This window comes from Aulonocara sp. 'chitande type north' Nkhata Bay, linkage group LG22 (genome assembly GCF_057382095.1).
Source record: "Aulonocara sp. 'chitande type north' Nkhata Bay isolate Kocher_YH1m ecotype deep benthic linkage group LG22, A_spYH_male_GT1.1, whole genome shotgun sequence".
NCBI lineage: Eukaryota > Metazoa > Chordata > Actinopteri > Cichliformes > Cichlidae > Aulonocara > Aulonocara sp. 'chitande type north' Nkhata Bay.
The window spans coordinates 10,198,906-10,223,685 of NC_141364.1; the positions used below are offsets into that span (position 1 = coordinate 10,198,906).

Sequence of the window (24,780 nt, forward strand, 5' to 3'; positions counted from 1 at the left end):
CCTCAGTGTTAGCTGCCAGAAATGTTGCCTGAGCTAGGAAGCTTTTATTTACCATTCATCTCTGTACCAAACATTATGGGAAACAGGTTTACAATGTTAAGGAGTCAGAGCAGTAAGAGTGCATATTTGAACTCATTTGAACCCATTACGATCGGTAGGTGATTGTAACCTTGAGCAAAGAATGTGTGGGCAAAGATCTAAAACAACTGTGAGCTGTGTTTCAGGTAATTAGGCACTTTTTGTGACTTTGTATAAAAGTCACAAAAAGGTGCGTTTATGACTGAGAAGAAAACTCTGTGGCTGATTAGATAAAGTACACAATGAGAATGCTATATTGATCGCTTTACAGAGCTTTTTTTATATTCAACTTTTATTTAATCATTCCATAAAATATAAAAATAAACATATGAATAATATAATTATAGTTAAAAATATAAATCCTATGTAGCAGTAACTAGGTGCGCCAGCAGGTGGCAGCAACGTCTTGGAGTCTCACGTGTGATAAACAGCAGAGAGACGACGAGGAAGAGGAGACGAAGAAGAGGCGACCATGTTGATTTAAAGGAAGAAGAAACACAATAGAGGAGATTTATATCCAGAAAAAAAATCAGTGATTGAAGCTTATTGTAAAGGAAATAGTTGATCGACCGCGCAGTGAGTGTTCGTTGCAGAAAAATAAAACAATAAAGGTAGGTTTGCGGAGCTTTGAGGCGTTTACTTTCTGTAAAAAACATCTGAGGTGCTATGAGCAGATTAGCATGTAGCTAACGTTAGCGAGTGGAGTTATTTGTGCTAAATTAGTCCGGAGGATAGCCGTATTCCATGAAGCTTTAGTGGAAACATTGCAAAAGAATTAACCCAGTCAAAGTACATTTTTATCGCATTGTTATCGTTATGATAAATTAAAAGATCATAAAAAGTAAAAGACGAACGAACGTTTTAACGGCTCAGTCGCTCGTTAACTTTAGCTCCGTTAGCATAACGTATTTAGTGTTTCTCCTTAGAGGCAGCGTTAATGTAAGATATTAATCAATAAATGAAGGTATGTAAAGTTTATCAAATCCAAAGTAATTGTTTTGGTGTGTTAAAGTTAATTAATTTCAGAGTGCGTTTGGAAAACTGCGTGAAAATTAAGTTTAAGCTAATGTGCAGTCTGAACGGTGGAGGAAAAAAAACTTGGTAAAGTTATGACGCTGTGAGCAGCTTTTGGCAATCGATTCAAACTGTGATTGTTTGATTTGTTTCAAGCTGATTTGAGCCTCAGTAAAGGATAGACTCAATTAAAAAAAGAAGAAAATCCTGACAGTTTGGGCTTCGTTAATCTGAGGGCTGCCACCTGGCAGGTTCACCTCTCTAACCTCGGAGTGCTGAAGCAGCGTGTCGCTTTCTGCAAATAACTGCCGCTTTTATTTATCACTGTTCAGGGCAGAAGTCGGCCAACTTTACTAACAAAAGAGCAGATTCTCAACAACTTTAACTAAAGGGGGAAGGGTCTGCAAGAAGCCGAAAACGCAGTTTGAGCTTTTTAATAAAAGTGGCACAGCCTGTTGAGTATGGTGTTTTAATACGGAAATGTTCAGTGTTTCTATATACTGAATATTCATTAGTTAGTTACTCTGTAGGTATTCTGTAATTAATCTGTATGCTTATAAACGAACTACTACTAACTGTTCACTTCTTAAAAATATAGCACTATTATTTCACTATGTTGCATTTAGCATCAATATTTAATATGAAATCACGTAAGAATGCTGCCAGTTTAAATAAAGAATTAATAAATATTAGTAACAGTAGATTCGAAAGAAAAGTCCGCTTTGATGATGAATTTTTTTTCCCAGTGCATTTTTGCATCTGTGGGCTTTTGGAGTTTAACCGTTGTCAAATATGTGAGAATGACTGGCAGACTAGGTTTCTGTGTGGCCTGTTGTAGCTGCTGCTCCATTACTTCAAAGCTAACTGACTGTGTGTGTAACATTTCTTCAGAGACACCCTTAACAGAACAGATTAGACTTAAGGGTTAGATATATGTCATAGGTACATCATAACCACAGACCCCTCTGAAACCCAGCTACGTGACTACATGTCACATTAGTGTATTTTGTGATTGATTTGTGTATTGTTTTTGACTGCAGGATGTTGGCGATATCTGCAATTCAATAAGTTGAAATGAGAAGCTGCAGATCTCAAATTTTGTAGGGAATTCTGATGTAGATGATCAGGCATGTCTTTGACACTCAGGAGTTTTAATCTCCTGTAAAATTTGATGGTGCGAATCCTTTTAATTTCCCTTTTGTTTAGTTAGAGGTAGTTTTCAGTTGAAACAGTAGTGGTTTATTGGTGGCATTATGAAAAGTTAAAACAGGATCTGGAACATCCCCACCTACGCTGTCATCTCTGCTGTCACAGATAACGAGCGCTGAAAGTAAATTTATTTACCAACAAAACGGAACAAAAAATATTTGTTAGTGTTTGGGTCTACTTTGGAACAGGGCAACTTTAAAGCTATGGAGGCCACTGTGAGTCCTACCTGTTTTTATGCAAAGAAATCAAATTACAAGTAATCTGATAAGGAGTTAAACATGGCAGCCTGATGGCTTTAAATGCAAACATCCCAAAAATGCCGAATTGTTTGTTTATGAGATCTTGCTTCTTTTTCTCATTTTGTAATCATTATTTACCTATTTTGGTTTATGATGTCATCTTCAGTGCAACTGATGATCAAGAGAGTAAATAGGTAAACTACTTATAACTGGGACTTAGAGTCAGCTGTTCATGGTCATTTAAAAATGTAAAATCTCGTGCTTTTATTTCTTTTAGGTGAGGAGTCTGAGTTGTTGGCTTTGACTCTGAGGAGGCAGCAGGCGATCAGGCCACAACTCTCACACTTCAGACTGAGCTGAAGACCTGTAGTGTCGAAGGAGAGAGGGTCAAACACCTGGAGGAGAAAGGAAACTCACACCCCCCACACACACTGAAGACTCAGCAAGGGTGGAAAGCTTTTTGGGCTTTGGACTCAGTTACCCCTTGTGTGATTTTTGATTTCAGGATCCATTTTTTTGGAGTGACTTATACCCACACAGTGGAAATAAACAGAAAGCATTACGGACTATAATTTTGGGGAGATACTTGTACAAAGTTGGGCATTTACTTTCCTTTTTTTTTTTTTTTTTTGTCAAGAACAGGGATATTGAGCAACTCTAATGGACTCAAAAGTGGAAATAAGAAATACTGTTCCATTCACAAAGAGAAGTTTAAGTATTGAAGTAAGATTATATTGAAGATCCCCAAGTTCAGATTGCCTTAGTTGTTCTGTTTCAGGACTTGAACTGCTTCAATACTTGTTCACATATAATTTTTCTATATTGTGGACAAGTATATTCATGCATATGAATGCAAATTTCTCTTCATTTTGAAGAGCTCTTCTGTAAAAAGTTTTTTTTTTTTTTTTTTGGTTGTTTTGTCTACGTCAGTCACTCTGTTGTTGAAGGGGACCGAACTGCACGTACGTGTGTATATGTAAATACTACGAATCCACTTCTGTCGTCAGCTTTGGACTTCAAACAAAAAAAGAGAGAGAATATCGTTTGTTAATGCTTTATTAAACTTTTTTACATCTGAAGAGAATTTTTAAAAATTAAACCTAAGACGCAAAAATCTAATACTTCAAAGGACAGAAAAAAAGAAGACAAAAACAGGGAAAATGGCAACCGCCAGAACAGAAAGTGTGGGCCCGGTCGTCATGGGACTGAATAAGCAGAACGGGCAGCTCAGAGGGCAGACCAAACCAGCTGCAGTCCAGCCAGCACCAACAACTCAAGGAAAGACTTTGGGTGCTCCCCAGAAAGCAGGAGGAGCCTCTCAGGACGGAGGTGGTATTAAGTTTGGAGATGACTGGAAAAAGAGCCTACAGCTCCCTCCCAAAGACAACAGGGTCAAAACCTCAGTGAGTTAAAATTTGATTTCAGTTTCTTGTCATGCTTTCGCTTCAGACTAGTTTTCTCCTGATGTCCTAACCATTTCTGTGACCACTGCAGGATGTGACGTCCACAAAGGGGAATGAGTTTGAAGATTATTGTCTCAAAAGAGAACTCCTGATGGGCATCTTTGAGATGGGTTGGGAGAAACCTTCCCCTATTCAGGTATGCTCAATATTTATTATCATTTATCTTCTTTCCAAATAGACCCCATTGATTAACTTACAATTTTATGTTGACAGAAAACCCAACACATGTAACCATTCTGCTGGGCATTTCTGTATTAGACAAACACATTTGTCTGTATTCTGTTGTGTTTTTTTTTTTTGGGGGGGGGGGAGAATAATTTTTGACAGTATATACGCCAATATCAGTTGATTTGTGCGTCAGCATTTGACTTTTTTTAAAAAGAATAGGTGTTTTCATCCTGTTTCTTTTGTACTCTCTTTAAAACTCATCAAAAATTAACATTAAAAGTAAACATCATCTGCAGCACGGTTGATGTGGTGCACTTTTTAGATCAGGATTATTTCTCATTATAAAGTAAATCAGATTTGTTAAACTTTACAAATCTTGTCTTATTAAACAAATAATTTCCTTAAACTTTAAATATAATTTAACTGAAAAGAAAATATAAATGTGAACTGACATAAAAATGTAACAGCCTGGTGACAAGACAAGTGAATTATTACAAGAATCTAACACAATAGTGGCTTTATCTCCATTACCTAATTTTAACTATCACTGTGGATGATGGGGAAAAAAAACCTGGGTTACTTGTACGGTCATACAGTTTTATACATTTTATTTTGTTTGTTTGATTTGAGAGATGCTTACACATGCTGACACAATTCGGGTTGTTTTTATGGTCTACCTTAAAAGCACAAATGCCATGGTTTAAACATGTAAGACAAAGACACACATTTCATTTGTGTCCATGAAATAAAAAAGGCAAGTATGTTTGTGTAATGAGACAGACGGTTTGCCTGTTGGTTCCTTGCAGGAGGAGAGCATTCCCATCGCCCTGTCTGGACGGGACATTCTGGCCCGAGCCAAGAATGGAACAGGGAAAAGTGGAGCCTATCTCATCCCACTGCTGGAAAGGATAGACCTGAAAAAGGACCACATACAGGGTGAGGCACTGCCTTTGGTTTTATAGTTGGACTCCAAATATAAGCTTTACTGACTACAGTTTTAACTACCTTTTTCTTTAAGGTGTTTTTTAACTTGTGTTGTTTTCCTATGCTTCCATTTTACCTGACATGGCATTTCCTTCAGTTTGTCTAGGAAACAAAGCACGTGCTATAGAAAGAGAAGCTAATGCATCGTCATTGTCTCGCCAGCCTTGTTTTTTCTGTTGGTTCTATGTTTTTCCTTCAAAGCAGATTTCACACATGCATTGCAGCCCAGATCTTTTCTAGGACTGAGCCAACAGGGATGGACCTCAGCCTGACATTAACCTTTAAGTTCTCAAGTGCAAAGTCTCTGTGATGTTTGAAGGCACAGCTAATATAGCAAGTGGCCATCTTTGTGCTGCCTAGCAGAAAGGACAACTGTAAAACTAAAAAGCCAGATTAATTTCATGTGTGAAAACAGCTTGTGAAATCACATACCATCTATCATGTTTGTAATCTCTACTTCTTTTTTTCTTTTTTTTTTAATTTTCCAGCCATTGTCATGGTGCCCACTCGTGAGCTGGCACTGCAGATGAGCCAGATCTGCATCCAGCTCAGCAAACACCTGGGAGGAGTCAAAGTAATGGCCACCACCGGGGGCACCAACCTGAGAGATGACATCATGCGTCTGGATGAGACCGGTAAAGATTCATATCAACCAGCTTTGTGGTACTTTTATCCATGAGAGGTTATGGAGGCTGTCACTCTGAATTCCGTGTGTTATCTGTTGTTAAATATTGTCACAAAATGCCCCGTAAAAAGGAAGTTTTGATGATAATCATAGTTCTGTTTTCACAATAGTGCATGTGGTCATTGCCACGCCTGGCAGGATCCTGGACTTGATAAAGAAGGGAGTGGCAAAGGTGGATAAAGTCCAGATGATGGTGATGGATGAGGTAAATATGAGTAAAGTCATTTCAGAAACTAGCTGTTATTTCATGTATTGTGTTGTATCGGGTAAGAAAAGAGGCTTGCTTCGTGGTAATTATTATTCCGTTTCTCTTCAGGCGGATAAGCTGCTGTCTCAGGATTTTGTGGTGCTTATTGAAGATATTATTAGTTTCCTGGCCAAGAACAGACAGATCCTGCTCTACTCTGCAACCTTCCCCATCAGTGTGCAGAAGTTCATGGTGAGTAGACGGCTAATTACTGCGCTGCTTGTCCAGCCTGCTGGCTCAGAGCCACTTGGCTCCACTTAGCTCACACTGCAGACCGAGCTCCGCTCCTGTCGCGCCCAAATCTGTTTCTTTCTTTGTTGTGGACATTTCCAGGGTTGATTCAGCTAAAGCAAATTTAGTTTACAGTCACAGGATACGATTGCTTTTACTGTTTGTACAAGTCTTTTTTGAAATTCTGAGTATCTAAGCAGGTACTACTTGTGTGGTGGTTTCAGTGACAGTGCATCCAAAAAGAAATTTCTCCATAAAGAAGAGCAGAAAATGATCATGACAGAAATGTCCTAGAAGCTTTTACAGTTCTGAAAACACATTTTTAAAAGCACTGTGTGAACTGTTATCTCTCTGTGTCTTTGCTGTAGGCCAAGCACCTTCAGAAGCCCTATGAGATAAACCTGATGGAGGAGCTGACTCTGAAGGGCATTACTCAGTACTATGCCTACGTCACAGAGAGGCAGAAAGTTCACTGCCTCAACACACTCTTCTCCAGGGTAACCAACTCTCTGTTAACTGCGGTTACTTTGTGACCACAAGTACACTTCTTTCAAAGTGACAAGTTAGCCCGTGTTAATCCAGTGTTTCCTGATTAAATTTTACTCCCTTTACCTTTATTTTTTTATTTTAATTCCTTTCTTTAAAAGGTTTTATCAGATAAGGAAACACAGGCTTATTGCTTTTACTTTCCACAGATGAAAATGCCCTCAAAGGCTCATTCTGAGCTAGGAATAACTTATTTTTTTTCTCCTCTCCATCATAGCTTCAAATCAACCAGTCAATCATCTTCTGTAACTCCACTCAGAGAGTGGAGCTCTTGGCCAAGAAGATCACTCAGCTGGGCTACTCCTGCTTCTACATCCACGCTAAAATGATGCAGGTGAGAACAATGTTTTTATGCTAACAGAACATTAGTGGGCTCTCAAATGAATGACGGGCGCAAAATAAAAGAATATGCCTGCTCGTAATCCTCCATCTATATAAATATTAATGTTAGATTCTTTTAAAACCTTAAAATTACTTTGATCACGGTATTAAAATACCTGAATATTTCAATGAGGAATACATTTTCTTCAGGCTGAAGAAAAGCAAATCCCGATGTTGGATAAGTAATGATTTGCGATCATTTGTTTTCTCCAGGAATACAGAAACCGTGTGTTCCACGACTTCAGAAATGGACTGTGCAGAAATCTGGTGTGCACTGGTGAGTTTTAACTGGAATATCTACTTGTGCATCACAAAAGCCTCAGAGTTAATCCAGGATATGTTGTAGCACTGCTGTAATCTTCTGTTGCCTTCCAATAGATCTGTTCACCAGAGGAATTGACATCCAGGCGGTAAACGTGGTTATCAACTTCGACTTCCCGAAGAACGCAGAGACTTACCTGCATCGTATTGGAAGATCAGGTATGTTTTGTTTTTGTTTGTAAATGTAAATCATTAAAGCTTACCTGCTTTTTTTTTTTTGTAAATGAAATTGTTTTCCAGGATGCTTGAAAGTTTATAACTGGCTTGTATTTAGCTAGAAACCATGGCGCACAGCAACCCCTGATGCACAATGAGAGAAAAGTGTTTCTTTTCTTATGTCACAGTTAAAACTCTCATTTTAACCATCAGAGGTCTAAATATCCTGTCGCTAACCCTAAAGCCACAGTTGAAAAGAGTGTCATAGCTTTACAAAAACTGGTGTTACTGCCTGTAAGGATGACAGTGCTGAGCATAAACTGCTATTTGCTCTAACAATTGCCCTGTTTTTAACAGAGTAAATGTCAGGCTTTAGCGCTTTAATCTGTGACTCAACTGCCTTCAAAAAGTACTTTTGTAATTTTACGTCCGTTCTGAACTTGTGAAAGCCGCCTCTGAAAAATATGGTCTGTGTTATGATACTATTTTAAAAACTAAACTGAAACGAGTGAATTCAATCTGCAAAGTAACTGAAATGAAAGTAAACACAAACCAAAATTTCCACATGAAGTGAAACAGGAAAAAGCAAACTAGTTAGAAAGCACAAAACTAAAGCTTTACTACAGGCTTGGACTTCGCAATCTGCATCTGTGACGTCTCGCCACGTGGCACAAGTTGCCAAATTCATGGGGTTGTTTTTTTGTTTTTTCATGTTTGACACGCTCACAGCGCTTCAGACTGAGACTGATGTCATGGTTTTGATGTTCTGATGTCCCTTGGGAACAGTTTCTCTACTGTACTATTTTATTTGATTATTTTTCCCCCACAATATTAATGACATACTTTGTTTTTAGTTTAAACTGGACATTGTATATTAACCACATTCTCATGTTTCTCAGGGCGGTTTGGACACCTGGGCTTGGCCATCAACCTGATCACATCGGAGGATCGCTTCAACCTGAAGGCCATTGAAGACCAGCTGGTGACCGACATTAAGCCCATTCCCAGCAGCATCGACAAGAGCCTCTATGTGGCCGAGTACCACTCAACTAGCGGAGATTGTGACGTGGAGGAGGTCGAGGAGAAGCGCCAACAGGACAGCACCTAAAACAGGTGCGATGCCAAGAAAAAGCGAGGTTGTCTGAAATCATTCACTGCTCCCTATCCCGGGAGTTCTATGTATTGAGCTTCACAGCTATGATTAAAAGTAAATTCAGGGTGATAGTTGGTCAATATTTACCATGATTTTAAATGTGAACAAGTTCATTTTAAAATGCTTTCCTTACCTTTTAAATATATAGTTTAGCATGAGCTAAATTAAATGGCAAGCAACTTTGGGCATGTAGAGGTGGGCAAAGAAAGCGGTGAACTAGATTTCTAACATGGGGAAAAAAACAGAGTTTTATATTAAAAAAAAATTGCCAAAGATTGCTAGATTTGTGAAAGATTTAGATCAGTAAAATGAAATGCTGTCAGAGACTACTCGCGCCTTTGTCTCTGTTATGTCTTTGCTGGCACACAATTACATTTATTAATCACAGCTGGCTTAAAAAATAGTTTGCTCAGCGTATGATGGGGTTCTGTGGAGGGCAGTGCACATCAGTTGTACACTACTTTTCCTGAGGCATTGTGAGATGCATTAAATGCTGTAGGGTAGGGGACACATGCCTGGGATTGGCTCACAAAACAGTTTCTTAAATTTTTCTTCTCTTAACTTTGTCATTTGCAGAGGTGGTTATGCTGATGCAGCATATTAAAAATCCGGCCTAAAATCTCTCCCAAAAATCATAACAGCTGTAGCTTTGTCAGGATGGACTAATCTGTTTGCACAAAAGGATGTGTAAAAAAAAATTAAACACTTAATGACTGAAATCATGGAGCGAGGATCAGCTGATCCATGGAAGAGTTTGCAGCAACTTGCCTTACCAGTTCTGTGTCGTGTTTGTTTGACAAAAACTCCCCCCAAAAAAACCAATGTGTGGCCTTCCACTTGCTTTATCAAAGTCATTCTTACCCCTATGAGGACAAATGCCATGTAGGGTATAATCTTACTCAGACTGAAAGATAGCCGGACTCACTATACAGCCCACTCAAGTGAGTAGTGAATGATTTCAGATGCAGTGTGGCTCCTTGTGTTGGTAACTTGACTGACGATGTGCTCCTAATCCATGTTTTGTCCTCTTCCTCAGGACGCTGAGACACACCGGGCTTTTGCACAGACATCAGCGCTTGCACCCAGGCTTCAGGCAACTCTTCATTTTTACATTCGTCACTTGTTTTCCGAGCCTGTGGAATGGATGTCTTAAAAAAAAAAAAAAAAAAAATCAAACAAAAAAAGAAACAAAGGCTGTTTTTATTTTGGAGCATTTCTTTAGCTTTTCCTCAACAAGAGCTGCCTCATTATTTTATACATTTAGAGGTTTAAAGTGTGCTTTGCACCAAGCTGGGACCGCGAGAAAGCTTAACAATTCCTAGAATTAGAGAAATGAGCTGTTTTGAACCCGTCGCCTTTGGAGACAGTTTTCACTTCCAGCAGCAAAGTTGGTCTATTTTGGGTTTTTTTGTTTTCTTTTGTTTTGTTTTGTTTTTTTTTAAAAGTGGTGCACTTACACCAGCCATCACTCTGTCCACTCACACTGCTGTGGTCACTTAAGTGCCTTACTTGACTCCCGTGTGCACTCATCCATTCATAGCCTGCTGCCGACTGTCACGCAGCAGAGTACGAGCACAAAGACGAATCAATAGTAACCTGAGTTTATTGAAACTTTAGTCATTATGCAAAGGAAAAAAGGACAACACACTGCTCTCCCGCTGAGAGGTGTGCAGAAACATGGCTCAAAACCATCCTGAATGTGAACGTTTGTTTTTAATGTGAACGTTGCAATAAAAAAAAAAAAAAAGGGCAGCTTTATTTAAATACTACGTGACTGTTTTTCCCTTCCACCATGAATAAAACATGAGCAGAGCTAATGTGAGAAGACGGCCCCTGTACTGATTCGTAGAGTATGTTGGCCTGCAGATACACACAAGCAGCATGGGAGATGAGTAGCAGCTTCATTAAATTAAAGCTGTTGTTCTTTTACAGCTAAGAAAAAAATATATATATTGACTGGTAAATAGTGTAAATCTATTGGTCGCTGTAGCTGCTGGATGAAAATATGTTCTCTTTTCCTGAAAAGGATGATGCATTCAAGACTCATTCAAAACAGCTGATAAATGAGCTTCAGCATGTCCACGATTGGTGCAAAACAACACTTTTAACTTTTTCTTTCCCCACACAGCTTCTGTTTTTTTTTTTGGTTTTGGTTTTTTTGGGTTTTTTTTGTTTGCTTGTTTTTTTTTTTTTTGTTTTTTTTTTTGTTTTTTTTTTAATCGAGGAAACGCACGGTGGAAATGTGTTTTTAAGCCCTCATGACAAAATTAACGTCGGTGAATGTATTAGTTGCCAATAATAGCTGTGCAGCCCGGTGGTTTAATGCCAAGCTCTTCACGTTGCTGCTGCAGTAGAGGCTCCGCTTCAGGCTTTGCTTTAATGAAATACAAACTGGATGTGAGCTGGTTTCATGAACCACAGAGGAATGAAACCCCCTCAGTCTTTAAAAGACCACATATAAAGTCAATTGGAAACAACTAATTTTTTTTTTCTCTCGTGCGGCAACAATTTTTTTTTTTTCTCTCCACAGCCTACACATTTTTTATTTTTTTTATTTTTTTTTAAGTGACAATTTTTGTGAGGGGTAGATTTCTTTTAAGCAAACTTGTAGCATCTTTGAATGGGCAGCTGATTTATTTTTTTTTTATTTTTTTTTATTTTTTTTTTCCCCTGCCCCCTCACAGATCATCACGAATTATTAAAAAGAAATTTTGCTTTTTAAGATTTATTTTTGTTGCTCTAAGCAGTTTGGGGGGTTGGGACAGGGTGAGGCTTTAGCACTGGGTAACCGTTGGAGTTTTTGGGGTGAGTTTTGCAGAAGCCAAGTGTTTTATCAGATGCTCACCGAGCATCTTGAATCATCTCTCTGGGACTTAAAGCATAGTCAAAAAGCATTGATTTTGTTTTATTTGTAATTTTTTTTCTCCCCCAGAAGTTGGGGGAAAAAAAGAAAACTTGTTTATGTTTTGACTGCCAGAGAGTTACAACAAACAAACAAGAGTTTGTGGAAAGTGATGAAGCACTGTGATCTCCTTGAACCTGTTCAACGTTTGTGTGATGGAAGATCAAAGTGCCGTGATTTTTATTTTATTTTATTTTTTTCCCCCAGTAGGGCAATCTTTATACGAGGTATTCTGAATCATTTTGAGGAAAGAAAATGGTAAATGATTCATTGTTTACACTCGTTGTTTACAGTTATAAAAGGAAAAAGAAAAAATGAAAATGCTTTGCTTCATTGGTGGAAGAGGAAGTAGACTTGTATTGTTTCCTTTTGTTTTCCTTGAAATAGATTTTCAGGATTTACATTGAAGCAAAACCAAAAAAGTTGAATGTCGTATGAGCGAGTGTGTGTGTGTGTGTTGACTGATCTGGGATATCTGTGTGCGCGTGTGTGTGTGCATGTGAGTTGATTGACGTGGGATCTGTGTGTGCGTGCGTGCGAGTTGATTGATCTGGGGTGGGTGTGTGTTTGTGGGTATGTGTGTTTTAAAGAGTGTGTGTGCAGTTGATAAGGAGTCATCGTGTTTACATGCAGCCTCACCCAAACAGCTTTATCTCTGTGGATAAATCCAACAGGTTCAGTTGATTTGGAGCCAAATTTGTTACTCATGCATGATTTTAAAAGAATCAAACTGACCTGTTGTTGTAGCTCGAGGCTGCGTGTACGCGAGCTTATCGTGCAGACTGTTTTGTTGGTCAAGTACGATGTCTTAAGTATTGATGTGGGTGTTTACAGTTGTCAGGGATGTGATTTGTTTTTTTGTTTTTTTTTCTCCTTTTGTTTTTTTCCATCTCCCGCTTGCTCCAGAAGTTGATGTTTGTGGACACACAAAATAATTTCTAATGAGATTTTCTTTTTGTTTTCTTTTTTTCCCCCTTCAGTGGTTTGTGTTCCTACTCACTTCCCTGACAGTCAGTCCATAAACTCCTCTGTGACACAGAAAATTAGATATTTAGCTGAACACCCGAGATCTTTGTGAAATGGTTGGATTTTTACTTTAGGGATGAGATGAAATGAATCTGCCAGCTGTTTCTTAGCTATATATTTGCTGTTTGCGCAGTCAGTTGTAACATTCTTACACTCTAAAGTAACGAGCGCAGCCTCATTTCGACTCAGTCGAATGTTTTGAATTGGGGGGGGGGGGAGAGTCGTAACCGATAGAAACTACAGCATTAAGTCGATGTTGTTGTTTTGTCGGGCTTAACCTGTCACAGAGGAAGTTATGCTGAATGTAGTCATGAATGTTGGTTTTTGTTGTCGTCATAAAGTCTTTGTATGTGAGTGTTGGCACTCTTTAAATGGAGTGCTGACAGGGGCGGGAGGCAGGGATATTATCAGAAACATATTCAAAGTTAAAATCAGAGAAAGGGTGAGGACTTGGATACTATAATGAATTTTCTTTTTTCCCTGCTGGTGTAAAACAAAAGTTAACATCTTAATGTGGACTATTAGTGTTAAAGGCTTAAATGCCGCTAATATTTCTACCGTGGATTTGCTGCACTAAAATAGACTCGACCACTGCTGCTGGAGGTTTTTGCCAGATTTTAATGACACACTCAGCAGATTTGCTGTAAGCTGAGCAGCAGTCCCCCTGCAGCTTCGATGCAGAACAGTGGCGGTAAAATTAAAAGTAGATGAAGACAAAGTCGCATGAGTAGAAGTGGGTGCTTATGATCTAAATTGGCAGATAAGTGTTGGTTTAAATTATCCTTTTGTTGAATTGTTCTCCTTCCTTGTACTTACTGGTACTTTTTTTTTTTTTTTTTTTGGCCCTGTTTTCCTAAAACCATGACTAGATTGGACCTGAATTGGTATAAAACAAGATTCCATGTTTCCTCCCTCTTTCCCATAATTTCACCCATTTTTATTTTCACTGAAATGATTTTGATTGGATGACATTTAAAAACACGTTCTTCCATTGTTACTATTAAAAAATGCTTTTGGGTTTCTTTGCCTACAAAATGCATTAAAGAGGCACAAGGTATATTCCAGCAACTCTGTCCTCAATTGTTGTAACATGGAAACGCATATTCAGGGCCTGATAAGAAACTCAATAAATTGACCTGAACTTTACTGGCTGCTGTTGTTGGCTGTTTATTTCTCCACCTTTTTGATTCCATACAACTTCACACATACTTTAGATGAACATCTGTAGCGACCTGATGGGACCAAGCTAAACATGTTGTGCTCTGAAGACGCCAAAAGAAGCAGAAAGATCTGAAATGTCAGTTTGTTGGATTGTTGGCAGTTCTGATTCCACAAATGTTTTTCCAGGATATTTTTAGGGCCTCTAACAATCTGATGAGTCAGACACTGAATTTAAACATTTCATTTTTATGACTACTGAGCTATCCAAACCCTAGTGATATGCTGTATTTTGGGGAGAGAGGTGGGCGGATCAATACAAATATCGATAGTGTGGACACTAATGCTGGTACTCGTATCTGATTGATATTAGCACAATGGGATTAAGACCTTGTGTCTATCCTCTAAGTTCAGTATATAACCCATTTTTATCTGCATGTGAATTGTGGTAAATAAAATATTTTTGGGGAAATGGAAAAGCCACACCTCAAACATACATTATGAAAAATATCTGAACATCTATTTTTATTTATTTAAGTAATTATTACAGAAGGTATGAATCATGATTTAGTGGTCACTCAAGCTACCTTTTATAGGTTAAACTTGTATCAGTGTCCTTCTTGGTATCAGCCCTGTATTTACTTGGTGTGGGCTGGATACCAAAGTTTGCAGTATTGCACTTCACTAGTGGAAGATGATAGTACATTTTTCTCTGTGTACTCTGGGTTTGTATGTGTACGTCTTTCTCCACCTTGCTAACTGTTCATCTACTGTTTTGGGCCTCCAGCTAAAAAATGTAAAGGTGCTGCTCGTTGTGTAGCCATAATGGGACAGAGGCCTGTTGTTTGAAAACAATGTTTTTTGTTTGCTTGGAGATCCTCAGGCTACCTTTTGACCTTGAAAGTATTTCTTCTTCACCTTTTACTACAACCGCCCTTAAAACTCCAACCAACCGCCCGCCTATTCTCTCTTAATCGGCGTCAGCGCCCCGCCCCCTTACGGCTGACCGTTCCTTGTTTAGCCAATAATGCTTGAGAATGAGCATTACATCATCTCGAAGCCCGGCCTGCGATTCGTCAAGGACGCCTCATATGACTGATAGATGACTTCGTCAATCATGTCCGCGGATACATGCTCCTTCATCCAATCATCATTTTGCATTGACGAAAAAGGCGGGGCTCCCGCGTCTTCTTCGTTGGTGCCATTGGCTTCAACTTCCGGCTGTATCGTCCTCTGGAAATCACAACGTGAGTAGCATTTGAAAGCTCTGTATTTTATATAACGTGACGCTTCAGTGGAAGCGTGTTGGCGGTTTTGTTCGGCAACTTTTGTCTCACAGATCGGCCGCAGTTTTCCTCCATAAGCAGCAGCGTTTTATCTCCAGGCTGTCAGTTGCTGTTTGTAAAGCTAGCCAGCAAGCTAATCAGGTGCTAAAGGAGCTAGCACGGCTAACGCATTCATGCTTTCTTATACATGAGGCAGTTCCCATTCAGGGTGTTAGCTACAAAAAATTATGAGAGTATATAATAATTGCTGGTTTGTGGACATTTTCATTCTTATTGCATCATTGTTAGTTTAATTTAACCGCCTTCTTTTTACCTTAACTGCAAATGAATGAGTGTGAGCTGTGTGGAAGGAAGGTTAAAGGGACACTACACCTATTCTGCACATGTTCACTCATGAGCAACCTGAGGCACTGCTGTTTTAATGCTTAATTAGTTCAAGCAAACGCTTCCCAAACTCCGAAAGGATCAGTTTGATCTGTCACCGTGATATGCTTTTACATAATTATAAGTTTATGACTTAATGGCAACATCAGAGAGAAACGGGATCCTCCTAGTGGCGCTTGGCAGGTGGTGGGACAGAGTGGTACAGGGTGCTGCTGCTAAAGGTATAGTGCTGTGAAAGAGTAATTACCCCTTATTGTTAAGCCAAACTGTAATTAATCACATTTTTTTGGAAAGTTGAATTGACTTTCAGTAGCCACACCCAGGCCTGATTAATGCAAGAGCTGATGAATTATCAGATCACTTAAATAGAACCTCTGACAAAGTGCAGTAGGTTAAAAGATCTGCAATCATGCAACGATCTACAGAAAACCAAGAACAGATGAGAAACCAAGTTAGTGACATCTGTCACTCTGGAAAGGGTTACAAAGCAATTTCTAAGCCTTTGGGACTTCAGTGAACCACAGTGAGAGCTAAGCTCATTATCCACTAATGGAGAAAACTTCGAACAGTGATGAACCTTCACTGGAGTGGCCAGTTTACCAAAATTACTCCAAAAGAAGTTACAAAAGAGCCAAAAACAACATCTAAAGAACAGCTCTCACTCTAACCCTCACTCAGGGTCAGAGTTCATGATGAAAAAACACAAGAAAGAGACTGGACAAAAATGGCATCCAGGATTTTTACTAAAACGTCTTAATGATCCCCAAGATATCTGGGAAAATATTCTGTGGACTGATGAACGTTTTTAGAAAGGTTTGAATTCCTTTACATCTGAAGTAAAACTAACACAGCGTTTTATTTAAACAAACAACATATCAAACATATCAACAGTCAAACACGGCAGTGGTAGTGTGATGGTCCAGGGCTGCTTTGTTGCTTGATTGCAGTTTTTGCTGCCAATGGTACCTAGTTATTAGCTATAGAGGGCAGGTAGTTTTTTAGAGCCAGGTATGTTTGGATAACGTTATTCCTTCATAATTAAGAAAAAAAAGAGAAACAAGAAAGGGTGAAAAAAAATCTACAGCTCTGTATGTTCACACTAATATTTTAAAGTGTATGCGATTTATTACTGTCATTTTGGAAACTATGCTGACTTGAGTTTTTAGTGTGAAAACAGAGGGGTGGGCTACAACACAGGTCTGATGTAGTCAGACTGACTTTGTGTTTGCTGGTTCAACAAAACCAGAAACCCCTGTCAAAGACAACAAGTGTCACAGTAGTGGTTATCATCTTTCCCAGCCCATGCTTTCGGCTCCAAGCTCTGTGTACTAACATAAAAGGCTGTGTCATTTGACGCCTCTGCACAAATGGATCCCTTGAATGCAAGCTGCTTCAGTGATGTTATCAGAGAATAGGGGATGCATATAAGATAAACCTAAAGGTATTCCTGGTGCTTCAGAAAATAATTCATTTTCTGAATTCATTCAAAAGCTGCTATTTTCTACATAATTTCAGTGCTTGTGGGGCCTATTTTGTAATGGTTTGTATCACAGATTTGTTTTGGGGTGAGTGGAAATGTCTGATCAGACATTATCTGATTTATATCACATTTAGAGGGAGGAGAATTGGTGATGGTTCCTCTCAGTTTTAAACCCAAATCTGAACATAATCTCCTCTGGACCAGCTCATGTCCTCAGCTGAAGTCACCACAGTGATCTTACAGGTTAAGAGAGTCACCATCATGACATGAAAACTCTGACTTTAAAACTCCAGTTTTGTTCAACAACATACCCTGCTCAAGTCACTCAGGACTATTTTAAGTGTGGAGTGGACCGATAACTCAGCTCATTAACTTTTTGCCGTCCTGGGGAACTAGAACCAGCTCGGGATGATTGACTGGTTGGTCTAAATCATAAGACTCCAAGCTTATGAATCCCTTGTATCCATACTGAAGTGCTTTTCTGACAGTTGCTAAACAATAGCATCTGACTCTTTGTGGTGGGGCTCTGTTACTGTGCTGGGTTCAGTTTTGATGCTCAAAGTTAGTTGATAATGTTGTAATTGATATGGATAAAATATGAGTAGTCTCTAGGTTTGCCTGTGTTATTGACATATTTGTATTATACTTATACTAACAGTGCTGATTGTTGAAAAGAAACCTATTCTGCTCATATCGAGCTCCACATGTTTACTGCAGAGGCTTTACAGCGTTCTAGTCCAAAATAATCCATGACCTAGGCCTTTAATTCAGGGCCTTGATATACTCTCAGTTCCTCCCCCATCTGTAACTAGCTGCTTAAGCTTCTTTTCCTGTAAGTCAACATTGTTCTGATTGGCTGACCCTCACAAACAGAAGGTTAAAACAGTAAGTGGGTCACAGACAGAGTTATTTGCCTGGAGATATTGGGGATATCAGCTATTATTGACATCATACAGCACAAAGAGTAGAAAAGCTGCTGGAACCATGACTTGAGTGCGTGTTGTAACAGTATATATACAGGATATGAGAGAAAATGAAGAAAACCATAACAAGTTTCCTTTAACGTTTCCTCAGCTTGTACTGGCAGTCTGTTATTGCGTTATAAATCAGCTACTCACTCTGTCCTTCCCTCTCTGTCTCTGTGTTTCTGTCCTGGCTATTCAGAATGGGCAGTGTTTTGGCTGCCAGCTCCCCCAACCCACCACCACCAGCCTCGGGCGGCACTCCTGCCCCTGGCTTGACGGTGCCTCCGGGCTTTGGGATGCCTCCAGTTTCCGCAGTTATACCCCAGACTGGGGAAACCTCTGCTCAGCAGCAGGAGTCAGAAAATGCTTTGCCCAATCCAGGGGCGTTTGACGAGTGTCATCGGAAGTGCAAAGGTAAGAGGAGCAGATTGAAAAAAAATGTTTATTGGAGTGGAATGTCTGTTTGCTCTCGATTTGTCTTACCTGTGTGTGTTTTCTCCTCAGAGGTTTTTCCTTTGCAGATGGAAGGCGTGAAGCTAGTTGTTAATAAAGGTCTTAGCAATCACTTCCAGGTCAGTTAAGCTCATTTAACCTTGTTATTAGCTTGGCTAAAATTGGCTGTCTCGACTGATATCTGTGTACCCAAATGTTCAAGGATGGTGTGATGAAGATAGTTAGATTATATACACTTAAGATTCCCTCTGTCTGTAGAATGAGAGGGGGAATAAATACTGGAAGCAAAATAAGATTGTGTCAAACTTTGGCATTGACGCAGGTTTTTACAGTCATTGCATGACTGAAGCGATTCTCCTTTATGTCGATTCATGAAGTCCAGCAACATATTTCAAACTCAGATTTTACGGTGTCGTTTTAGTCTAAAGTTTTGCCGTCACTGGACTGTTTTCAGCGAACTGTAATAAATGTGAATAAAGTGCATTTTTAATCTGCGTGCTTGCAGGTGATTCACACTGTGCTGCTGAGCACCACTGGAGATTCCCTCTACAGGTTCGGTGCTACGTATGTTGGATCGAAGCAGACGGGTCCAGCAGAGGTGTGAAGCCTTAAATTCAATGTGAATCTCATCTTTACGCTGTGGTTTAAACTGTTATACAAACACTCTCCTGTTGTTCAGTCTTTTCCAGTCATGGTGGGAGACATGGACAACAGCGGCAGCCTTAACGCCCAGATCATCCACCAGATCACCAACAGGATACGATCCAAAGTGGCCTTCCAGGTGAAACCTCTTACTGCTGTCTGGACTTTTTCCCTTTAATACAACCATCAAAATGTGTGGGTCGAGTGGGGCTCTGCAGTGACTCTTGTTAACAATTCACTGCAGTTTTTAGTAATTTCTTTAAAAATAAAAATGTTTTACTCCATAGAAAGAAAATAATAAAAACAATCCAACCAACTTTGGCCGTCTAGTGTGCCACCATACTTTTTAATAGATCATTCAACAGTTCAAACAAGTTAAAGGCTTTGGACTTTATCAGACTGAGCCAGTGTTTTAATATATTTTGAAGTCTTCACAAAATCACAGTTTACACTTTACGAATGATTGATTTTGGGGGGGGTTCCCACTAATTTCAGACTAGAGTCAGCTGATGTTTTTATATATTATATAAAGGCAACGTTTGAAGACCTCCCCAGTACCCTAAATGGCCAATTTTGACACATAAGTATATATTAATTAAGATGTGTTTGATGACTATAAGAATAGTTTTCAGTTTTTCTGAGGGTAGCTGCCTATGCAGAGACCACCCTCTGTACCCTCTGTTGCAGACCCATTTAATTTGTTCCATAAGCAGGCCTGAAATATTACAGAAACCTCTCTGTTAAACAAACAGCCTCATGGATTACTCCTAGTTGGCTTTCAAGGGGTAAAGACTAAAAGAATGTGTCATGTTGGCATTTTTTTACTTTTTACATTTACAGTTTATTCATATATTTTCCGTTGTGATAAGACGTGCCATTTTGACATAAATCCCCTCGGAGCACTTTGTGCCAGTCACATTTCCAGTTAAACCTGCTTTCAGCTGGTCCCTTATTCACCAGGGGTCACCACAGCAGGCACCTCTGCATGTTTGACAGATTTTTCCACCGGACTCTCTGACACAACCCTGTGGGATAAAACTAGGGATGCGTCACTTGTTAGCAGCTACATTTCCAGTTATCTTTGATTATTAAGCACCAGATGTGCAGAGTGTCTATATCTGCTCCATCATTATACAGGAGAAGTTGCTGGGTTTTTTTTCATGGTCAGATTCTTATTTTTATCTTTATTTTTTCATGTGGCGAGAAGTTTCTACGCTCAAAAATGTCTTCTGAGATGTTTCCATTTTATGTGTTATTGTTCTTGCATGATTCTAACTGTTAAATATGTTGTATCCTCAGACACAGCAAAACAAATTTGTGAACTGGCAGGGCGACGCTGAGTTCAGGGGAGAAGATTTTACTGCAACTGTCACGCTCGGAAACCCAGATGTCCTTGTTGGCTCTGGTAGGTCATCAGTCACAGATGCTGTGCAGGTCACTGTTACTGTTGTCTGTTCTTTTAAATTGGTGAAAAGCAGCTATGTAGTCAGACAAAAACAAAACTGTGATCTGCATCTGAACATCTGTTGTCATCTTGCTGTCGTGCACCTGTCAGGTATCGTCGTCGCACACTACCTCCAGTCCATAACGCCGGCTCTGGCTCTGGGAGGGGAGCTGGTTTATCACCGCAGGCCTGGAGAGGAGGGCTCAGTAATGTCTTTAGTTGGCAGATACACAGGTGAGACACAGTTTAAAGATTAATACAAAGCCTGAACTATAACGTCAGACACATGTCCTAACTGATAGATTTACTTCTCTGTAGGCAACAACTACATCGCCACTTTAACACTCGGCTCAGCGGGAGCTCATGCATCTTACTACCATAAAGCCAACGATCAGGTAACCGCATCCGCATGCATCCTTTTTGTAAGAAAGGACTCAGTATTTTTACAGTCGGCCTTCATGATGATCGGTCTCTTCTACAGTTACAGGTCGGTGTGGAGTTTGAGGCGAGTGCCCGCATGCAAGACACCAGTATGTCGTTTGGCTACCAGCTAGATGTCCCTAAAGCAAATTTACAATTTAAAGGTAAAGATGTGCACGTTTGGTAAAATAATTTCAGGAGAGCAGTTTCATCTTCATCCATCGCTGCATTTTATTTGCAGCCAAATTTTTGTGACAGATTATAGAACAAAGTCGACGTTATAAATGTGCTTTGTCATTTATAGCATTTTTAGAGTTTTTATAAACCTTGTGGTGTCAAATATGAGCTGTGAAGATCTGAAGTTGCTTGCATCAGAAATTGCCCACCTAGCAACAAAACTGTGTCCCAGTTTTATAAGCCCCTCAGAATTTCCAAATGATTATACATTAAAAAAAAAGGTAATTTTAAAGCAGTCGAGCTTAAATCTGCCCCGTCGTCCCATCCTTAGGTTGTTCACTTCTTCCAGGGTGAGTATAGGATGTATTTGATGAGTTTTGGCTCTCGAGCTGCTGTCTCACTGCTCTTGGTGATGAGGAACTGACGAGGAACTCTCATCACAGCCTCCAGACTGTGCTGACACCCCCACACACAGCTGGTTAGGGCACCACTGCTTCATTGGGTTAGTTTTGTTTGAGTGAAGTTGGATGAGTTTTGGGATAGTGAATATATTGGACAAAGGATGCTGAATATGGAGCTGCTGGGAAAGAGAAGATTCACGGATGTAGTGTGGCACAAGGATGCTGGGATAGTGTGATCTGCCTCCTGAAAGAAGACAAATTTGGAGTCAAACTAGCATCACAGCAGCTTGACAAACCCTCATGGTTTATGTTCTGTGAGATAACATTTGTGTTTTTTGTCAATGGGATCTGGTAGGTTTACCAAACAGAAATGTAACTGCTGCAGTAAGAAAATAAGTCCTCATTAGTTTTTATCTCATCCAACCAATGGACAGATGAGTTTGTGGTGTGGCGAGCTTACACACAACGATCCCTTGTTGTGTGTCCACTTAAATTGTGCTTAAGGTCATACTGCTGCCCAATAACAAGAAAGCGACTCACTTTCTGGACAAGAACCGCCATTAAGGCAGAGGAGGCCGCTACAGTATTCTGCTGAATGATAGATGTTGCCACATTACTGCCACATAATGCTGATGTAGGAAGAGAAGAAGCCAGAACTGGAAGCAAAGACATTGCTGGGTGTATTTTTCCCCCCCACAAAGTCTCATCCCAGTGTAATGTTCCAAAATCATTCAAATGGAGGTAAAAACTGACACGATCACACCCAGCTGTGAAACGCACCAGGTTAGAAAAATCCAGAGGTGTACATATACACAAAGGCTTTCTCAATTTGAGAGTTTTTCTTACTTTAAATCTGCCGTTCTGCCTCTTTCAGGTTCAATTGACAGTAACTGGATAGTTGGGGCAACGTTGGAAAAGAAGTTGCTCCCGCTGCCCCTCTCTCTGGCCCTCTCCGGCTTCCTCAACCACCGCAAAAACAAGTTCCAGTGCGGTTTTGGCGTCAACATCGGTTAGGCCGACGTAGTGCCGGCTCACAAACGGCGCAGACGCACCACTGACCTAGAGACTTTACCACGGAAACTGCCGGTGACCTCTTTGGTAGATTTGACCAATAATTATAGTGCTGGTTTCCTCAAATCATTTTTCACCACATGTGGTGAATATAAGCGGTTAATATAAATCTACATTTGACTCTAATCCTTAAAGACGAATCCCCTCGATGATCAGTAGTGTGATGAATAATGTTACCTGTCAGGAACAAGCAGACCCTCGTCATAAACAGACACATAGACAGCAGGCGGACGTAACATTAGAAGACAGATTTACAGAGCTCTTTGTTTGAGTTCAGTGCCTGTCATATTTATTTTTTATTTTGCTCCTGATTTAAACATTTCTCTTATTAATATTTTTTTTTACCATTAAGTCTGTCTTGGTGTGCAGTGAGTGAAAGAAGTATCAGTTGTTGGTTACAGACAAGTTTACCAGGTGTTAGGAAGGAGTGTACTGTACTGTATGTCATGTTCACAATGCATCACTTGTTTTGTTGCCTTTTTTATGTTACATACATACTGAACAGTATATATGAGCTGTATATACCTCTTCAAAGCTGATCAATACAATTTCTTACAAAAACTGGACGTTGTGCTCGTTTCCTTCTGTCAACGTCAACTCTTTTTTTTTTAAGAGCCATTTGTAGCTGCTGTGTGCGTACTCCTGAACCTTCAGGAGTTGAGCAATCATACTTTGCACACAGGTACATCTTATCTAATATCAGATATTATGTTGTTGCCCTGTTGTTGCCATGTTGCCTAGCAACACTCTACCAATGGGATAAATGTTTTTAGGCTTTAGCCACCTGCAACACTTTATAAAAAACTATTGTATCACTTTTTTATTTCACATCTTATTCATACCCACTTGTTAAATTATCTATGATATGCTGCCTGACATCCACCTAGCAATGGCACTACCATGACCATTTTTTAGCCTTTATACTCCTGCAGCATATTGTGAAAGCATCAGTTGCTCTCCTCAACAATATATCGTTTATTTCACAGAATTTGAATTACCTCTGCCTGGCAACCTTCAAGAATGACCCAGTTTTGGCAGATAATCAGCATCTGTCATCAGTCTGCTTCAGGGTTGTAGCAGAGCTGGAGCCTGGGTGTCATAGGGCGAGAAGAAGCCTACACCTGATCACAGGTTTGTGAGGAGGAACTAAAGGCATTCTCATCATCTGTGATGACAAAAAAACTTCAATTTCACCCCTCACAGCACGTAACTGGTTACTTCACCGCTATCTTATTGGATTAGTTCTGTTTGAGTGGAGCTAAATGAGTAGATAAGGCAGCAGAATCACCGATTAACCAAAAATGCGTGATTCTGGACTGGGGGAGGAAGCTACAGAGTCAAGGAGAACATGGAAACTCATCCCACAGACATCCCACGCTGGATTCAAACCCAGGACTTTCTTGTTGTGAGGCAGCAATGCTGATCTGCATACCACGTATAAACAATCTACCACGCCAAGTTTTTTTTTCTGTTGTCAGTGTAACTAAGCTTGCCAATCGGTACTGTAGTATGGGTATGTACTGAATCAGTATCCCACATTTTGATTGATTCTAGTTTCCAGATGTCCACAAATGCATCACAAGAAACATGTGGCTCAAAGAGAGGATCAATCGATTTCTACTGTACAACTGAAACTGTTTGTGGCTGTGCGTTAATAGTTCTAATAGAAAAAGAGGAATACACAAGTGCAATGAACATACCACAGAAGTTCAGAAAGAAACGTCAGCTTCCATTCATGTTTATAGTAAGTTGAGGAACTGTAATAAATTACAGCTTATTTGTCATATTCAAATGGCAAATCTATAACATGCAGTTTTAATGTTTAATGTCAAAAGTTCAGGCTCAGCTTTGGTAAATGCCCCTCATTGACCCACACAAACTCTTTGCCTTATATTTATTGTAGTTTGTGGGCATCACATCTCCTGGTCTGCACCATTAGGATCCAACGACAGTTTAACTTTAATATCATAAACTATTAGAAACTGAAAGTAAATATATTCTATGGTGGAAAATAGATCAGAATTAGCCCCTCTTAGTCTGCCTTACAATGTCCTAAAAAGAAGACAAAACCCACAAATCAATAAGAGGTGGCATTA

At 39.6% G+C, this 24,780-nt stretch overlaps 2 protein-coding genes across 4 annotated transcripts; both read left to right on the forward strand.

Annotated features, from left to right (window-relative positions):
• The first annotated feature begins 487 nt into the window (after positions 1-487).
• Positions 488-13,949, forward strand: LOC147303528 (putative ATP-dependent RNA helicase ddx6). Of its 3 annotated transcripts, XM_086281394.1 has the most exons (14): positions 488-689; positions 2,818-3,263; positions 3,670-3,943; positions 4,035-4,139; positions 4,978-5,107; positions 5,644-5,790; positions 5,951-6,045; positions 6,157-6,279; positions 6,687-6,815; positions 7,082-7,198; positions 7,459-7,522; positions 7,624-7,725; positions 8,622-8,835; positions 9,912-13,949. In XM_086281394.1, the coding sequence occupies exons 3-13, from the start codon at positions 3,701-3,703 to the stop codon at positions 8,828-8,830; spliced, it is 1,464 nt and encodes a 487-aa protein (XP_086137520.1). In that variant the 5' UTR covers positions 488-689; positions 2,818-3,263; positions 3,670-3,700; the 3' UTR covers positions 8,831-8,835; positions 9,912-13,949. The 3 variants fall into 3 exon arrangements, with proteins under 3 accessions (XP_086137520.1, XP_086137521.1, XP_086137518.1); XM_086281395.1 differs by lacking the exon at positions 2,818-3,263; XM_086281392.1 differs by lacking the exon at positions 488-689 and adding an exon at positions 888-1,042 and having other exon boundaries at positions 2,818-3,943.
• Positions 13,950-15,058: 1,109 nt separating this feature from the next.
• On the forward strand, positions 15,059-23,250 carry tomm40l (translocase of outer mitochondrial membrane 40 homolog, like). Its single transcript, XM_086280805.1, has 10 exons — positions 15,059-15,208; positions 18,276-18,490; positions 18,581-18,648; positions 19,035-19,127; positions 19,209-19,310; positions 20,471-20,576; positions 20,727-20,849; positions 20,934-21,010; positions 21,097-21,199; positions 22,488-23,250. Exons 2-10 carry the CDS (start codon positions 18,277-18,279, stop codon positions 22,625-22,627), a joined length of 1,026 nt encoding a protein of 341 aa, XP_086136931.1. The 5' UTR covers positions 15,059-15,208; position 18,276; the 3' UTR covers positions 22,628-23,250.
• The last annotated feature ends 1,530 nt before the right edge of the window (positions 23,251-24,780 follow it).